The sequence below is a fragment of the Colletotrichum scovillei genome (assembly GCF_011075155.1).
Source record: "Colletotrichum scovillei strain TJNH1 chromosome Unknown Contig00003, whole genome shotgun sequence".
Lineage (NCBI taxonomy): Eukaryota > Fungi > Ascomycota > Sordariomycetes > Glomerellales > Glomerellaceae > Colletotrichum > Colletotrichum scovillei.
The window spans coordinates 572,213-591,144 of NW_023336261.1; the positions used below are offsets into that span (position 1 = coordinate 572,213).

At 55.3% G+C, this 18,932-nt stretch overlaps 2 protein-coding genes across 2 annotated transcripts; one reads left to right on the forward strand and one right to left on the reverse strand.

The window, feature by feature from the left end:
• Window positions 1–497: 497 nt before the first annotated feature.
• HER10_EVM0005947 (uncharacterized protein) lies at window positions 498–2,558 on the forward strand (the record flags this gene model as incomplete). The annotated part of the gene is made up of 1 exon (XM_035475548.1): window positions 498–2,558. One exon carries the CDS (start codon window positions 498–500, stop codon window positions 2,556–2,558), a length of 2,061 nt encoding a protein of 686 aa, XP_035336078.1.
• A 674-nt stretch (window positions 2,559–3,232) lies between these two features.
• On the reverse strand, window positions 3,233–11,312 carry HER10_EVM0012590 (acetyl-CoA carboxylase). Its single transcript, XM_035481983.1, has 3 exons — window positions 10,160–11,312; window positions 9,802–10,067; window positions 3,233–9,733 (listed from the first exon to the last, which is right to left on the reverse strand). The coding sequence occupies exons 1-3, from the start codon at window positions 10,343–10,345 to the stop codon at window positions 3,337–3,339; spliced, it is 6,849 nt and encodes a 2,282-aa protein (XP_035336680.1). The 5' UTR covers window positions 10,346–11,312; the 3' UTR covers window positions 3,233–3,336.
• Between the last annotated feature and the right edge of the window lie 7,620 nt (window positions 11,313–18,932).

An 18,932-nucleotide genomic window follows, 5' to 3' on the forward strand; every position in this document is an offset into this window, starting at 1 on the left:
CCGGGACCTATCTCCGGCACTCACTCATTCACTCATTTGTACAGTCACTCATAAGGCAACACATTCACCGTAGCCATCGGAGATGGGTGCCCCACTCGAAGTGGCCGCCCTTTTTTCTTCCGAGGCCGCAAGATCAACTCCATGGCTTCCCATCTCAGCCTGTCTATCTCCGTTACTATCAGATTCACCTTCTTCTTCCCAGCTTTTCCCTTCTCTTCTGTCCCAGATCTCTCCTTCCCTTCCTTCTTACAACCCACTTATTCTCTTCTTCTAATCACAATCCCCCATTCTCATACCACAGGACCTGTTCTTGTGAAATACTTCTACTCAAACTTCACCCATAATCATTCTCTACGGCAGGCCCGATTCAATTCTGTCTATACTCAGCCTCAAGGCAATCAATACCACAAGCCAACTGATCGATTCTTGAGCAATTGACCATAAGGTAGTTGAGTCACCACACCCACCACACACCAATAATCATCACAACCGCCAAAATGTGCGTTTCCGGTCAAGTTATTTGCGAATGCGACTGGCCCAGAGACACGGTCCGTCACTGCACCAAGTACGTCCAGACTGGCGAACTGTGCCCTGGTACCTCAAAGTGTCTTCTCCCCAACACAGAGCGTCGCAAAACGGAAGGCGGCGTCTACAAATGCTCCAATCCCGCGTGCGAGATTTGGGATCTCGAAATGTGTCGTGGCATCCGCGAAAGAGGAAAGTACATGGACCGACAGATGTCTTTGACGCTTGGCCAATGGATGAAGAAGGAGGAGGAGGCTGAGAAGGCGAGTATGGCCTTGATGAATGAGGCCAATCCAGTCGAGTCTGGAGGTGAAGGCCACGCTAGTATCGTGGTCATCCCAGACGACTCCGATTCCGACGACGATGACAACGATGAAGGCCTTGAAGCGCTACTGCAGTTGGCACTGGCTGAGGCCCAGGATATCGTCGAGAGCATACCCGACAGCATCCTCAAGAAGCCCGAGGTCTTCCTCAAGCCCGAGGTCGACGTCCCCGAGCTGGAGGTAGAGGAATCAACAACCGATGACCTGGAGAGCTTGTTTGGCGGTTCTTCGAGTCCCCCGACTCCCGACATGAGGCTCGTTAAGAATCATCATACCATCTGTCTCCCAACAGAAAGTCACCTCCCAAGCCCCGTACTCTCTCAACCGACCCCCGCGGATCCCGTCAAAGAAGGCGATTCTCAAACACCCCCCGCCGATACAAAGAGCGAACAATCAACTCCCGTCATCCTGCCAGCACAAGCGCCAGTTCAACATCAACCCGCCCCCCAAGTCCCTCAGAAGCCTGCTTCAACGTATCCCGCCCAGAATACCATGGCAATGGGCAACAAGATGCCCATCAGCTACCCAGCGGTCCCGCAGCACATGAGGCCGACTCTGAGCGGACCAAACCAAGCGACCCTACGAGCGCTTCGAGCCCAGACTCCCCGCCGCGGGAGCGGGCGTCCAATGATACCAGCTAGAGGCATGCCGATTCAAAACGGGTACACGGCCTCTCCTCAAGTCTCTCAGGGACCTGTCCCTACTTATCCCGGCCAGAATACTATGGCGATGGGCAATGACATGGCCGTCAGCCATCAACAGCCGACGGTACCGCAGGCCCATGCCCGTGCCGCGCCCGCTCAAGGTGCTCTCATGGCAGCCCGGTTCGGTTGTCGGATGCCAGGCTCTGGCATCCAGAACACGGCTGCTATGGGTGCGGGCGTGGGCATGGGCATGGGCAACACTATGCCCAACTGCGGGGGCCAGGGGATGTCTCTTGCGATGTCGGCCCAGCCTACAGGGCCGCAGGGTATGCCATCTCAGTACGTGGCATATCAGAATATGCCACCCCAGAGAGTGCCCCCCGGCTTCCCCAACTTCATTCAGAGCCCGCAGATGCCATACCAGGGCATGCCGGCCCAGGGTATGTTGCCTCAGGGTATGCCACCCAACGGTATGCCAACCCAGGGCTTCCCACCCCAGAACGGCTACATGCCCAGCCCGGCGATCCCCCAGATGCGGACACGACCCATGCGGGGGCTCGCATCCAACGGCATGCCAGCCCAGCAGGGATACATGAATCCGGCCTACATGGCGAACGGGGCGGCGCCGTTACAGTATGCGGGACCAAGGTCGCCCATGGTCGGTACTGCCTCCGCCCAGGCTCCGGCCGGTGTTGCTCCCTTCCCCCGGGCCTCAACTGGAAGCATGTTCCTCCAGTCCCAGCCGCAGCCCCAGTTCCCGAACCAGCCCCAGCCCCTGATCCCGCCCTTCTTCAACAGCAGGATCTGGGACCAGAGCCAGGCACAGAATGCCTCAAGACCGCAGATGGCTTCGGGTATGCCTGGCATGCCCCCCGCACAAGGCACGATCGCCGGGTCCGGTCCAGCCACAGGTCAAAAGAGATCTCACAACGCGATCTCCACCGGCTACACCGATCCTCGCCTGAGCCAGCCTCCCCTGACACCCGGCGGCATGCCAATTACATCACCAGCGAATACGCCGCCGTCGGTGGACGGAGAGCGCCAGACGAAGCGCCGGGCGATGTAAATCAACGCCAAGGTATGGGCGGTTGATTAGGGAACAGCCATGCCTCCAGCCTCCAGCCCACGGGGCCGCAGGCGACGAATGATAATACTCTCGCTTGCGGCTGGGGAAATCCAAGAGGGTCTGGAGGCATGGCTGGGTTGTGGTGCAGGAGAAGACTGGGTTCTGGGTGCGCTTACATACCTGGGACATACCTAGGGGTCCAGATACCAGGGCAAGGAGAGAGCGTCGAGCGCGGACCTGGGTGTAGATGAGGAGGGTATGGGGAGCGTTCGAGGGGATCAAGGTCGGGGTGTGTCAAACGGTTTTGTGTTTCCCGGGCGTTAGGAGTTTCGTTATGGTCTGTACGTTAAGGGTGTGTTAATTCGTTAATGAGAAAGAGGTGCTACATCATCCTGATGTGGCTACAGATGCCAAGTCGGGTTTCAGCACGCTGTTGTACAAAAGCATCAAATTACATCTCCCTCTGCAAATGATGTATAGGAAAACAACTCAACAGAAATTACTCAGCGATGCTGTAGCCGATAGTAAGGTAGTCCCCGGATCACTCATGCCATTCATGATCCATCTCAATGTACTCAACTCGGCTTCACAATCACATGCATGGTGGACGGGGGTTCATTAAAGGGGGTAGTTTCCCAACATTGAAATCTATCTTAACACAAATGCGGAATAATGCTCGTACATAGTCATAATCATCCCAGAAAAACATGTCTAAACCCCAATTATTCCCTTACACCACCCATAAACGTTACGCCGACCACTCTCCATATATGTTGGTTTAATCGCGCAGGTACTTGAGGAGTTGGTCACGCTCCTCAGGCGGCATCGTGCGAATGACATCGCGAACACCACGCATGGCGGCGCTCTTGTTGGCTCTCAGAACAGAGCTGAGGTCAGCAGCCAGGTTATCGGCCTTGACGGTCTCGATTCTGTCAGTGACGGACTTGCGGTTGGCCTCGTACCACTCAGCCACCTCACGATCGGCAGTGGAGAAGTTGACGACACCAGACCAGCTCTCGAGGAGCTGAAGGTTGCGGCTACGGGTCTCGGGAGCCTTGGACTTGTCGTTGCCGGGGGTGGAAGTGAGGACGGTCGACGACATGCGCTTGAGGAGGTACTCCTCGTTGAGACGACGGCGCAGACGCCAGTAGAAGTAGCGGCGGGAGTTGACCCACTCCAGTTGGTCACGAATGACACCCTTGGCCTTCATGCGACCAGCACGGTCGTGCAGGTCGGCAAATTGGATGGCAACCTGGGAGTAGACAGGCAGGAGCTGCTTCTCGCGGATGGTCATCTTCTTCTTGATCTCGTCGGCCTGCTCCTTGGGCAGATCGGCAGTCATCTGCTTCTTAAGAGAGGCGTAGACGGGGTCCAGGCGAGCCATGGTCTCGAGCTGCTTGTCCTTGCGGTACTTGATACCAATGATACCCTCAGGCTCGAGGACACCACCGCGGGCATCGACATCAGCGTACATCTCCATGGCCTCAGGGTTGATGGTAGGGTCGACGACGACCCAAGAACCACCACGAAGCTCTCCGAAGGGAGGAATGTAGACGAAGATGGGCTGCTCGTACTTGACGAGGGCATCGACGATGTAGGAACCGTACTTCAAGACCTCGTTGTACATATCGCGCTGACCACCAGAGAAACCTCTCCAGTTGGCGAGGATCATCAAAGGCAGCTGCTCACCATTGTTGAAGTCGTTGATGGCCTGAGCGGTCTTGAAGGCGGAGTTGGGGTACCACACACCACCGGCCTCGTTGGTGATCTGCTCGATAGAGTCGGGGTTGGCGGGATCGGCAGGGGTAATGTTCTCAACGGAGCGGGCCTCAACGGCGATGACACCCATGGGGATACCGCCAAGGCGAGCACGACCGACGACGACGGTACGGGCCCAGCCACCGAGGGTCTCGACGAAAGAGTCCTTGTCGAAGAGACCAGCCTCGAAGCCACCATTGTCAGTGGGGTGACCGCCGATCATCCAGCGCACATCGTAAGCCTGCTTCTGGGGAGGCGTGTAGACGACATCGCGGTCCCAGCCGTCGGTGCTGGGGCTGACAGGGATGGGGCTGCCACGCTTCTCGGGGATGAAAGACATCCACTCGACAATCTTGGAAACACCATCAAAGTCGTCAGTACCGGTCATATGGGAGACACCGTTGCGGTACATGATCTGAGTGCCACCAAGCTGCAAGTTGGAGGTGTAGATCTCGCGACCAAGAACGTTGTTCAAGGCAGGGGCACCAGTGAGAATGATGGGCTGGCCCTCGATCTGGACAGCACGCTGACCAAGGCGGACGAGGTAGGCACCAATACCGACGGAACGGCAAGTGACCAAGGTGATGGTGAAGATGTCGTTGTAGGCCTTGCTCGTCGCACCAGCAATGAGACCAGATCCTCTCAGACACTCAACACCAAGACCGTCCTCCTGACCGACGATGGTGACAATTTTGTGGCGCTTCTCACCATCCTCGGAGATCTCCTCGGTGATGACGTCCTTGGCGAAGCGCTTCTGGGCCTCGTCGTCGAGGTAGAGGTACTTGAAGCCGTTGTCCTGCTTGTTGGCGTCGTTCCACGCAACCTTGAAGTAGGGCATGAGCTCGTTGGCGACACCGAGACGGGCACCAGAGTTAGCAGACAGGTAGATGCGGGGAATACCAAGCTTGCGAGCGAGCTCAGTGCACTTGTAGAAGAAGTTATCTTCCTTGGGGCCGAAAGAACCGATCATGTAGGTGATATCGTTGGCAACAACAATGAACTTGCGACCCTTGGGGTACTCGGGGGTCTTGGCGTTGAAGATCCAACCAACCATACCGCAGGTGTTGGTACCAGGCTCGCGGTTGACCTCCTGAAGAGTGTCCTTGTCGTCCAGGACGAGCTCAGTGTACGAGACACACTCGCCAGACTTGGGCTGCTGAGCACCCAGTGCGCCGTGCTTCTTGACCGACTGGGTCCAGCTGTTCTGGATGGCCTGGCGGAAGAGCTCGGGGAAATCGTAGACGTACTGAGTACCCATCAAGTGAGCCTTGTAACGCTTGGGCTGCAGAGGGTTCTTGGTGGCATAGGGAGTCGAGACAGGCAACAGGTGCATGGGACCCTTCTCCTTGGTACCGCCAATGCTGTTGAAGACCCACTCGCCCTTCTCAGACTTGCGCTCAGCGTAGATGTCGACATCAACAACGTATCCAGAGGTGTTGGTGATGATGACACGCAGAGGGTAGGGGACGCCAGTGTCGGGATCAGTGCAGATAATACGGATCTCAACCTGGGCGACACGAAGACGCCAAGCGCGGGCTCCGAAGCGGTCCAGGAAGCCTTGGAGACTGCTCTCAACCTCCTGGGGGTGAAGCTGGAACACCGGTGTGAAGTTGATAAAGACCTGGTTCAAATCGGAGTTGTTGTTGCCAATGATCTCAAGAGCGTCAAAGATGTCGTTGATAACGCGGTCGGCCTCAGAGATCAAGTACTCAGCAGTAGGGATCTCGTCACGGAGACGGCCGGGACGAATGACAGCGCGAGTGAAGTAACGCTTGTCACCGTCGACGGCCTTACCAACACCCTCGTAGACGTGGATGTTCTTGTTCTCAGTGAAGACGGGCTTAATGTGGAACTTGGCAAGTCTTCCGAGCTCAAGCTGGAAAGCGAGAGCGGGCTCACTGTGACGAATGCTGTCATCCTCAACGTACTCGGGGCCACGGAAGGTGTAGTAGCCGGGGTAGGCACCGTCGTTGCGACCGCAGATGAAGGTAATGCGGCGGACGTTGCGGTTGAGAAGCTCCTCCTTGAACTGCTCGACGATGGGAACAATGCGAGACAGAATCTCCTGATCGCTCTTGCTCTCGGCGTCGCGGACAGCAACGTTGATGACAGCGGAAAGCTCGTCAGAGTCGACCTTGGGGGCAGCGGGCTTGCGCTTGCCGCTCAAGTCAGGAATAAGACCGGGGGTGCTGCGCTTTCTGGCCTTCTCAGAGACGGTCAAGGTCTCAAGAGCCTTTCCGAGCAAGTCCTCGGCATCGTCGAGGTACTTGACGGGCACGATGACACCCTTGCGGTTGGGCTCAGAGTCCCACTTGTGGTTGAGGTAGGACATGTCGCTGATGGAGTGAATGCGCTTGAAGTCGAACGAGCCACCGCTGCCGCTGGGAGTGGCGGGAGAGGAGGGTGCGGCGGACTGAAGAGGCAGTCCGTACTCGCTCTGGCCGATCTTGCGGAGAGCAAAGTCCCAGGTGCAGAAGAGAGGGGTATCGGTCTCATCAGAGTGGTACTCAATCTGCTTGAGGATGTACGCACGGTAGGCACGACGAACGTAAACCTCGAGGGCAGCGAGAGAGACCCAGGGGTCCTCGTGAGCGAAGAAGAGGGTCAAGACGTCGAAGACGGTGTACTTGGAGTCGACAACCTCCTTGATAACCTCCAAGCTGGGCTCACGGTGGTCCCAGGCGGCCTCACCGTAGCGAGACTCGACGACGGAAGAGCGGAGAATGTGCTCCATCTGAGCGGTACGCTCCTCGAGGGAAGGCAGAGAGCACTGGATCATGATCTCACGGGCCTTGAGAGAAACCTTTGAGGTAGTGCGGGAGGACTGGAGCTCGGTCAACTGCTGCAAGGCAGTGCGGAGGTACTTGGCCACATTTCCGACGTTGGGCTTGTTGGGGCGGTACTCCTCGAGGATGGCGAGGATCAGCGAGCTCTTGGCACCAACGCGGCTGTGAGAAAGAACAGTCTGGACAACCTTGCGGATATCATCCTTGTTCTGGTCACGCAGCTTGAGGATGACGCTGTCCTCCTGGGTTCCGTAACCAGTGAACAGGCGCTCGATCTCAATGTACGAAGCCAAGAGGTCCTTGATGACGGTCAACTCGTGGGCCTTGGTTCCCTCGGAGTATGCGTTCAAGACGTCAGTCAAGGGGGCCAGGGTGGTCTTGAGCATGTCAGCATCGCCAGCAGCAACGTTGTCCTCGAGGAACTTCTGGAACGCCTTGGCCAATGCCTTGGCGGGGAAGTCTGCGTGACGGCTCTTGGCGCGGTCGACGATCTGAGTAAACTGGGCGTCAAGCTTCTGGGGCATACGGCTGTGCAGCGCAGCGAACTGGGCGTTCCACTGACTGAAGGGAAGCTCAGGAGTGCGAAGGACCTCGATGAGCTGCTTCAGGGTGGCGGCCATGATGACGGAGTTGTCGTAGCCGAGAAGAATGTTCTTCAGGGTATTGTGCAGAAGATCGAATCTCTGGGCAGGCTTGGTTCCGACAGCAACAGGCTCGCCGTAGACGGGGAGCTGACCGACGAATGGCGAAGCCTGCTTGACGCGGCTGGGGTCATCAAGGGCCAATATTCCCAGAATGTCACCGGCCTCGAGAGTGGCTCCCGGCTGCTTGATGAGCTGGACAAGACCATCCTCGGAAGCGATGAGGGGCATGTACATCTTCATGACCTCGACCTCGGCGAAAGGCTGGCCAGCCTTGACGTGCTCGCCGTTCTCGACCAAGTACTTGACGAGCTTACCGGGGGAAGGAGTGCGGAGCTGGGTGGGATCGTTCTCCTGCTCGAGCAAGCAAGTCTTGCCGTCAACGGAAAGACGAGTGGCACCAACTTCCTCCTTCCAGTAAACACTGTGAGAGCGACCATCCAGAAGGATAAGCAGACCACCGTCACTGAGGACACGGACACCGACAGAGCACTTGGAGCCGTTGATGAAGAGGTGGTAGCTGTCGACGCTGGCACGGGTGGCGGTGAACTTGTAGCGGAAACCCTCGTAGATGAAGTCGATGGCGAAAACGGTCTTGAGAATGTCCTTGGAGGGAACCTGACCCTTCTCCAAGCTGGTACGGTACTCGGTCATGCACTCCTCGCTGAAGAGATGGGCCTTGGTAACGGCACCGCAAACGACAGCCAGCATGGGATCGGGTCGCTCAGCAGTCAGCTTCTTGGTGATGAGCTCGTCGAGCCAGCCGGTGGTGATGGTGTTATCCTCGAAAGCCTCGGTCTCCAGAAGCTTGATGAGGTACTCAACCGTTGTCCGGAAGTCACCACGAATGCTCAACTCCTTGAGGGCAACAACCATGTGCTTACGAGAAGCAGCACGGTTCTCGCCGTAGGCGAAAATGTGACCGAACTGGGAATCGGAGAAGGAGTGAATGCTGGAGGCGGTACTGACGGAGAAGTAACCCCAAACGTTGGAGGAACTCCTGAAGTTCAGGTCGTGCATGACACCATTGGAGGGCTTGAATCCTTCACCGGGGTCCTCAGAGGTAATTCTGCAAGCAGTGGTGTGGCCCTTGGGTCTGGGGCGACGTTGCGTCTTCTCGCTACCCTCCTGCTTGAACTCGAAGTCGATCTCTGTGGATGTCCTGGGGTCGACACCGTACAGAAGACGAATGTCGCGGATTCTGTGCAGAGGAATACCCATGGCAATCTGGAGCTGAGCAGCGGGCAGGTTGACACCACTGACCATTTCGGTGGTAGGATGCTCGACCTGAAGACGGGGGTTCAGCTCGAGGAAGTAGAACTTGTCGTCGGCGTGCGAGTACAAGTACTCGACGGTACCAGCAGAGACGTAACCGACGAGTCTTCCGAGACGAACGGCAGCATCCTCCATGGCCTTGAATGTGATGTCCTTGGCAATGGTGACGGGAGCCTCCTCAATAATCTTCTGGTGACGACGCTGGACGGAACAATCTCTGCCAAAGAGGGAGATGTTGTTTCCGTACTGATCAGCAAGCAGCTGCACCTCCAAATGTCTCGCGTTGCCTGCCAACTTCATGATGAAGATGGGGGAACCGGGAATCTCGCCAGCAGCAGCCTTGTACAGCTGCTCGAAACCGTCCTCGGAAAGAGCCTTTCTGATACCCTTACCACCACCACCCTCTGAGGCCTTGATCATGACGGGGAAGCCAATGGCCTTGGCCTTCTCCAGACCCTCTTGCCATGATGTAACGCAGCCCTTGGAGTAGATGTCATCTGCGACGGTGACGATACCCTGGTTGTCGACCTCGACGGCGTCGACACCGGTACCTGACCAGGGGATACAGGGTACCTTGGCGTGCTGTGCAACAATTGTGGAGGAAATCTTGTCACCAAGAGATCGCATGGCGGAGCCCGGGGGTCCGATGAAGACAATCTTCTTGGGGGAGGCAGCGAGGGACTCGGGAAGCTTTGGGTTTTCGGAGGCGTGACCCCTAGAGAAAGAAATGGTTAGCCACTGTGGCAAGCAGGCGACAGTCGCCGGGAACAGCAGGAAACTCACCATCCGGCCCAAACAGCGTGGACGTTCATGCGCTCAGCAATATCAACAATCAGCTCAACGTTGGCGTAGTTGTGGTTGTTGGTACCACCGGGCACCTCGACGTAGTGGTCAGCCATGCGAATGTAATCGGCGTTGGCAGCCAAATCCTCGGGGGTGGCCATGACGGTGAACTGGATGGCCTTCTCGTCGCCGAACGTCTCGTAGGCCCATTTCCGGACCGAACGGATCTCCTTGACGGCAGCAATGCCGTTGTTGGCGATCAGGACCTGTTTTGAAGTCTGTCAGCACACTTCTGCGTCCTGCGAATCCACCACAACGATCTCCGAGGCGTTTGGTGCGAAATTGGGGCTTGACGCACGTTGGTGATGACGGTGTGACCATCTTGCTGGGCAACAAAGTCCTTGACCTTGGAGGCCGGGGCGTTGCTCAGCTTGTTGCCGCCAATGAAGTGGTCGGCGATTTTGTGCTTCTCGGCATACGTCGCCTTGCCGTTGACGTGAGGCACAGTCCGGCCGGTGCCGTTGGCTGCTGTGATTTCGGTCATGATTGCGGTGTGTGTAGTGTGTAGTATGTGGAATTTCGCGGGTATCTCAGAAAGTGACCGTCATGAATCGGGGCGAGCTCAGGGAGCTTCGATTCGGGGTGTTATGACGTGGGGTGGTCGTCGGGGAGTTTTTTTGGTTGCTCGAAGGGGGGAGATTCGAGCAGGAGATTAATTTGTTGGATTCTGTCTCTGCAGCAAAGAACAGTATGGGGTATATGCAGAGCAATTGATCGTGGCGGAGGTGTAGAACAGAGATTTGTTCGAGTCTCTAGATAGTCGGGAAAAGAGGTATTGTTAGCCCAAGAAAACAGCTCTCTCTCACGGTTCTCAAAAAAAGTTTCTTGTTGGGGAAATCGGGCGCGAGGCAGCACTAAGAGAGGGGGGAGAATATTGGGGTGGGTGAGGAATGCAGGCCACGCCAGGGGTTAAAATGGGCGGCGGGAGACGGGTGCCAGGGAGAAGCAGGCGAGAGCAATTGGGCTGGGTCTGAGAAGAGAGATTGCGCGCGCAACTAACTGACTGGCTGGTATTCCGTAGAACAAGCAGCAAGCCAGCATAGCAAAGCAGCAATGCCTAGAGCCAACGTACCTGGTTATGATTTGGGGGCAAGCTTGGTAAGACAAGATGCTTCCTTCTTCTGTCTTGTGGCTAGGACAGAAGGTCTAAAAGGTGTGTCAGAAAAAGGGAGAATGGAAGGGAGAGAGTGAGAAGAGAGAGGTCGAAGGAGAGAGGGAAGAAGAGCTGCTGGGAAGTGGGAATAGAAGGATGTTATTGTAGTCCGGCGACTTTGCGGATGGGATGAGATGAGCCACCAAAAAAAAAGGACAGGCAGTCAGAAGACTTGGTGAACTGGAGAACTGGAGACCAACGACAGCTAGCAATACTGTGTGTACTCCGTCCAGGAACAAGCAATAGGAGGAGGATCCAGGCGCAGGGGAGTGAGAGTGAGAGTGAGCGTGTGAGTGAGTGAGGTGTGTGTGAGGTGTGGACTTTTTTGGACGGGAGTTCCGGGGTTGAGGCAATGAGCGATGTGGAATTTGGGACCTGGAACTTTGACGGGGATTGTTGGAGCGGCGTTGACGGCGTGGGAGGAGCGCAACGAAGGTGAGAGGATGGATTGAGGAGGGGCGCAAAGTCACTTGCCCAAGTACCTTTTTCTGGAGATCAAAGTACACGTTGTGTACCCGGTCCTGTACCTCCAGCTGTACCTCCAGGTGGGACGGGATGAAATGTGTGGGGTCTGCGATGGGGGAAAGGGGGGGGGGGTGTACTTTGTACGGTGTACCGTATTCGAGAGAAAGGGAAGGAAGGGAAACTCGGGAACTGCTCAGGTAAGGCCGTATTAGGTGAGGAAGGAAGACCGGGACGGATAGGCAGAGAGGATCGATCTGGTAAAGGAAAGAGGACGGGAAGAGTGTGCTTTCGGGCTTGGAGTATCCGTAAAGTGAGAGGTACCGTACTGTATAGTGTTTTTTGCTGGTTTTGTTACTTCTCCGCGAGAAGCTCAAGGAAGCCGAAGCTGGATCTGAACGAAATGGTTGGTTTCCTTGCCTGAAGCTTTGCAATTAGATGTTCCCTCGACACTGCCACCTGCCTGGGAGGAGCTATCGGTTCCCGAAGATCCGTATCCGTATGAGAAAGGAGATATAGTAGGGGGGTCTGACAAGTAACCCGGAGAATATAATAACAACGACGAAGAGGCCCGTCGGGAGATGGAGATAGAGACAAAAAGAAGGGGAAGGAGGAGGCAAGGTAATGGGACGACGCGGGGGCGGAGAGAGCGAGCGAGAGAAGGAAGGCACCAGACACGACACAGCAGGCGAGGTTCACTTGTTATACGTGATTCACTTGACGATGGCACGAAGCACCGGGCATCGCCATGGGGACGGGACCAAGACGAGGACGAAGCTTCAAATCTGCTTAGGTACGGAGTATGGTGTCAATGTGTGTACGGCGTCGGTCTCGGTGCTTGGTGCATCGTGGTGCGGTTGTGCTTGGTGCGATTGTGCTTGGTGCTTGCCATCGTCGGTGCTGTGGTCGATGGAGAGGAAGGAGCATGGCAGATTTCCCGGGATGGAGAACTTGTGAGAGTACGTGCGAGGTGCAAAACAGGTACTTGAGCCGGTACCCGAGTCCACGTACCGGCAGTACCTCACTCCGACGGGTGACGGACCACCATCACCAAGTTTCCCCCAAAGTAAGTAGGCAAGATCGTCCTCAGCTAAAACTGCCCGTTCAACGCGCATCGCCATTATTTGAGACCAGGCCAGCAAGGGCCACTGGACAGTAGGCAAGACCGCAAGACCAAGGGCTGGTTCCTACTGTTGTTCCTGGTGATACTTGCGCCTGACACTACCGGCCCAGTCTACGTATTGATCAAGTCTGTGAGCGTTACCTTAGGTCGGGTCTTTTTCTCACATCTAAGCTTACATCATACCCTCAACTGGACTACCAGCAGGCTGCGCTGCAAATACATAAAATGTAAATGGCTATACAACACGGCTGGATGGATACTCACACTTTTCCATATTGGCAACGCATCAATTGTTCACTGATTTCCTCGGTCCCTCCTTGCCTCCATCTGTCAAAATGCCCCAATCCATCTATCCGGCTGAGATTCTGCCCCCCTCCCTCAACCAATGGCCGGGGTGTTGGGGGAGCTCCTGCCCAAGGGTGGGCGGGCAAGCGGGCTGCGCCAGTCCTTCCTTGTCCATGCTCAAGACCCAAGGTACCTACCGCAGTACAGCGGACAGACACCTGGGCTTAGGTAAGGCAATGTCTCTCAAGTCTCATTCGAAAGTCTCTCTTTCTTTTGCGTCTTCCCTCCAAAACCACAGACAACCTAGGCGCTGTGTCTCTCAGCCATTTTCAGATGGTTTCTACTGCTGGCTCCCTTGCAACTCTCGGCCTGCCTAGCCCCCACGAAGATAAGGTTCGATTACAATTCGTTGATTGGGTTGGGTTGGGTAATGTTACCTCCCCTCCCAAAGCTGTCACTTCAAGAGGAACATCAACTAGCAACAAAACAGATCCTGGGTACTTGAAAAAAAAAAAAAAAAAACTGTGAGGAAACAAACGTCAACCTGCATTCTCTGCCCCTGGTTTCCGGTACGTACCCAGCGGGAGCATTGAACATCCATGGACAGGGTACAAAAAATACTTGCGTCGGTACGTCTGCCATGACGGGGCTTTAGGTAAGGTAGGTACCGATCCTCATCCCGTAGCGCATCTGGCTGCAATTCTTTCCCCTACCCAGGGGGTTCTGCCGCTGGTATTTTTTCCGATTTTTCTCTCAGAGTTGGGCCAGCAATGTGTTTCTCTCTCTTCAATCAAAGCTCCTTGTTTGGTTCAGTCTCATAGCTTCTTCCTCGCTCCTTTTTTTTTTTTTTTCCCTTGCGGCGAGTTTCCCTGTACCTTGAGGTACCTGTGTCTCCACCTGCAGACCCTGGGACGTTCTCGTCGGCCTTATCGATACGTACTCTTGGGCCAAAGCTCCTTCTGCGCGTTGCTGCCGCATTCCTTCCTTGCCTTGCACCTTGCACCTTGAGATTTCGACTGTTGCGCAATTTCTCAACCATTTCGTCACCTCCAGCCTTGTAGACTTTGTCATTCTTCAACACCACACCTAATATCCGCGATAGATCGTTGGTCGTGACAGCGACACCCATACACACCACTACCATCGCTACGAAATGCCACAACCGCATTCAAATTCGGCTCCTGTTCTTCTCTTACCAAAATCCGATGTACTCTCCGCGGGCTGCTGAACTTGATGGAGGATCGGATCGGGTCAGCCATCGTTGCCACCACCGAACCCCGACGGCATCTCCAAACAATGTCCGAAAGCTGTTGCGTTACCTGGCTGCCACGATCCAATGGCACCCTGTCACTGCACTCTGACACCGCCGCATCGCACCGCCGGCCGTTAGACACCGATCGTCAACCTCATCAACGCCGTATAATTACACCCAGACCCGACACCCACAGCTCGAGAGCGCCGTTGGCAACCCCGGACCCAGCAAACAAACACATACTTGCAAAGTCTGCCCCCCCACAAGTTCAGGAGCCCGGCACAATCAATGCGCGCATCTCTTGCATCCGTCCCATTTGGCATCCCAACTTTCATCGGCCCCGACTTCTTGTCGCCCGGCACTGAGAATCTGGGAGTATGGAACAAATGGACAGGCCGCCCCTTCAAGTTTCATCAGAAAAGCTCCATAAGGGTGTCCCCATCGACCACCCCTCCAGCCCATACCCGATCTCGCAGGCGGTCAGTCAGGCGTCGCCCACGTCGTCCAGGGGTGCAAGCCTCAACAACCTAACGCCGTACCTGTCGACTCGCTTACGCACCTCTAAACCGCCTAGCCTCGCCGGTTCTCCGTCCGGGGACGTCCATCAGCTTCCGCTGGTCCTACGCAGTATTCGTACCTACAGGCTACGCAGTACGCAGTACGCAGAACGGGCCAGGTACCCAAGTTCACCGACCTAGTACCTCCCTGGCCTTCTGCAGAACCTACAGCGCAGGCTTCAGATCAGGTCCCTGTCGAGCACTATTACACTAGCCATGGATGACGGAGAATGCTGAACCACCAAGTTCAGGGCATACAGGGCAAATACAAACGTCCCAACTCTCGGTCTCATCTGCTGCTGGCTTGGACTGGTACCTCACTCAGTGGCCACACGCTTGTGTCTAAACCTTTGGTGTCTCGGATGGGACAGACCGCGCGAACCACGCCAAAGTCTCGTTCTTTTCAGTTTCGCATCCTGCATCCCCCCAGAGTCCAACGTCTTGGGGCAGGGCTTAACCATTCAACATGCAAATTCCAACCAAGCCAAGCGCCAGGCCAAGGGGCCACCGGTCCAACCCGATAAGGAGTCCTCGTCAGGCCGATAGCAGCTGGGATTGCTAGGCCCTAGTCTTCCCTCCCACCACCAACGTCAATGCCGTCGCCGATGAGCTTTGCCGGGCCACGTCGACGTGGATGGTAAATGTCGGTCCCCCCAACAATTGGGATTTTGGGACACAATTTGGGGGTCGCCTTCGATGGGCCCCTTCGAGAAATGCCAGGGGTTCTCCAAGCACCAATAGTAAACTCACGAAAACAACCAAGCCCCCACCCAAAGAAGGTCAAGAGAGCACCGAAGAAGGGGGAGAAAAAACATTGCCAACCAGCGCCAGACCAAAAGAGAAAATCTCCACCCGCAGATCCCCAACATCTTGTCCGTCCATCTGCGGAGCCCGTGCTTCATCCCTGTCTCCACCCGGCTTGCAGCCAACCCGCCGGCGCCAACGACATCAATTCAGGCTTGAACCGCGCCTAGAGCAGGGGGCTCGCAGCCTCAGTCGTCAGCTGCAGCCACAAATGTTCTGGGGGATGGGAAAGCCAAAATGCAGCCAGCATGCTGACTGAGGCTAATGATAGTGAGATCCTGACAGCGAGACTCATTACTGCGTACAGATACCACCTCGCGGACGAACGCCTTTCCTCAACTCAGGACCAAACCCATGGTATGGATACCTAGGCCTGCTTAGTTCCCAACTAGCTGATCTCAACTTTACCACGCAGTGCTTCTCTGCACCCTGAACGCGTCCGTCTCATGGCCACTGCCGCTGCCGCCACTGCGAACCCGAAGCTTCCCTTTCTTCCACCACTACTGTGCGGCCGAGGTCTCCCGTCACCTATTCAAGTTCCCCGGCCCATCCCATCCACGGCACCGCAACATTCCGGCTTGTCAGTACATGATTATGGCGCGGACTTCCGTTGGCCCATTCCCACCGTAATAGAGTACCGATCCCCATCATAACCCCAGACCAGAGGATACGAAACGTATCTGTACACCAATACCGTATACGCCACAGAGCGAGGATATCACCGAGCATTGGCCCCTCAGGCCGTCCCGTCCTCGGCGCCTCGTTCGGAGAGCAGAGCGGATGCTACACTAGCTCCCTACAAATATCTACTTGGCCGCGCTAAAGACGGGGCGAGCAGATCCGATCCTGTCAAAGCTGGGGACGTACTGCGCGTAATCTGACGCGCCCAGTTCCGCCCATCATCCTTCGTCCTTTTCTTGATCTCAGAGAGACGGCACTCCCCAAAAGAGACGGGCCCCACCATTGACGTCCATCTCTCCTAGCCGGAGCGGACGGACTGCTCGTGCCCCTAATAATAGCCAGGCTTCCCCCTTCAGCTCCGACCTGTGACGCCGATGGGCGGGAGCCAGCGCCGGTGAGATGGCGTTTGCTGACACTGAATCTAGCAGCACCATGAACGGGACGTTGATCAAAGGTAATCTACAGATCTCTGATCCAAGGTCATTGACAGATCTCTCCAGCCGCATCTTGACATGACAAACCGTTGCCTACAAATACGTCCACGCTTCCTCAATCAACCTTCGTCGTCAAGATCGTAGGTACCCCACAGCTTTACTCACCAGAGCCGCATGGGACTGTGCCTGCAGCTCGACTGCCGACCGCATCGTGTCTCGAGCGGCTCTGAACGCCGGTCTTAGCTCGCCCGTCCGAACTGGGTTTGCAGGTACGTGCGTCACTGTAGGTAGTCAACCGTTGCTCTGAGACCGCATCTGCACAGCAAGTTTAGCCAAGCGACCTACAGATAGGTTTGGCCACTTGGCATGTCGCTTGTGACAGTTGGGTAAGATGGGGCCAAGTGCTGTTCAAAGCCGATACTAGGACGAATGTTTTGTTTGATGCCCATGAACTGGTACTCCCTGCGCACCCCGCATGCTACGTTTCTATGGCCAGCGGATGTCAAAGTTCCAAAGCTGGGATGGCTGCTTCTGTACCTACAGCCCTCGGGATGTATCGAAGTCTGAAAAGTGACCTGCCGAATGTGATTGTGCATGCGCGTGTCAGGACTCTGCTCTGCCTCGACAGAAACCTAACACGAAACAAAACAACCAGCACCGAAGCCGCGGCCTTGGTTCTGGCTTCTAGGTGCCTGGACAGGCATCATCATCAGCTGCTCTTGATGTCTCATGATGTGACTCCCGTGGAATATCGGGCTTATGTGCCGTATATCAGATCTGAAGGTGCTTGCACGTAGTCGTGGATATGTTTGCTTCGGCAGATCTGCGCATGTCATGTCCAGGGTATAGCGAGTTACACGCCTACAGGAGGTACATGGGCGGATTGGCCAAGTCTCCATGGTCTTTACTCAAGCCAGTACAATGCAGGTAGTCCCTTGACATGTGTGCATGAGACAACACCTACAAAGGTGATGAGACCAGCACCCCAATGAAGGACCTCATATAGGCAGGGTCATGGCAAGAAGAACATGTCTATTCTGCGGATTCTCTTTCCTTCTGTTGTGGAGGTATTTGCTCAAGTCTGGTGAGCTTTACTGGTGGACAAGGCTGACAGCGCGGCTTCTTCCGTGTCTGGCTGTTTAGTAGGATAGTCGTGTTGACGGATGCGTTATGAGTCGAGCTCGATGATCAAGTCGCACCACGACAGCGGCCACGATAGAATGGTATAGGTAGATTAGCATCATCATGCTTGGAATGGAATGATAAGATCCTTTATGTGGGTTTGAGTTATTGTTCTCCCCGTGGGTGGCCTGGTAATATGTGGTGAGGATGGATAAACGGTCTGAGGATGCGTGGTTCAGCAAAGAGGTATACCCAAAAGCGAGATAATGAGATTCTGAAACTTGGAGAAAGTTCTCTAGAGGTTCTTGGATTGAATTCACGTGAGAAATGGGCAATTTAGCAAGTGTGTGCTGGTGTGGCTATTTTTCTCGTGTTCATACCATCGATTTGAATTCGTGATAAGATGGTATGTCGTGAGACTAATTCATGTGGAGACGATTAACCAAAACGAAACTCCTAAAGACCTGTCAGGTCAAATTCTGCACCTAAAATTGAACTCCTCTCTTATCCATACACGTATTGCCTCTTTCTCAATTCACTTCAATCGAAAAGAAGCAGCGTCATGATGTGCAGTGGCAAGCTAAGAAATGTGGCCGTCATCACCAAAGCACCTACCTTACTTGGACCACCAGCAGCCGCGATCCACCACGACCTCATCGAGGTCGCCAACCCATGAAGAGTCCCATATAGTCCAGTGGTTAGGATACTCCGCTTTCAGTCTATCATTCTGAGAATCTACCGGAGAGACCCGAGTTCGAACCTCGGTGTGGGAACTTGTCCTTTTGTTTTGTTTGTTTGATGGTCTTTTTGAAGTTTTTGGTTATGGGTGTTTCTTGTTACACTGGGTTTACGTGCAGATTACACATACCACGCGCGCATCTCAATTGTCGGAGGAGGAGCAACAATGGAGAACAACACTGAACGAAGCCGGACTGAAGTACTCCACTCCATTGATTTTCATAGTATCTATCTCGTTCTTTTGTCGAGGTCCGAATAGAGAGAGGTCTTGCATACATCATTCGGCACGCAGACCCAGACTTCCCCAAAACTCGGCCCCTCCACAAACACGAACCGGACGGCGGACAGGAACCCGGCGCGGGGTCAATCGGTCGGCCTCACTCACCCCACCACACCCCACCCCACCACCCTCCTCCTACCACCGACGCAACGCCGAATCGGCGACAAACTGAACCCAGGA

What these genes read in the sequence shown, in the direction of transcription:
- HER10_EVM0012590 (XM_035481983.1), bottom strand. Translation starts at nt 10,345, where the DNA reads ATGACCGAAATCACAGCAGCCAACGGCACCGGCCGGACTGTGCCTCAC. An exon ending in GTCACACCGTCATCACCAAC is followed by an intron (nt 10,068 to 10,159) that starts GTGCGTCAAGCC and finishes ACTTCAAAACAG; the next exon opens with GTCCTGATCGCCAACAACGG. An exon ending in CACGCTGTTTGGGCCGGATG is followed by an intron (nt 9,734 to 9,801) that starts GTGAGTTTCCTG and finishes TTCTTTCTCTAG; the next exon opens with GGGTCACGCCTCCGAAAACC.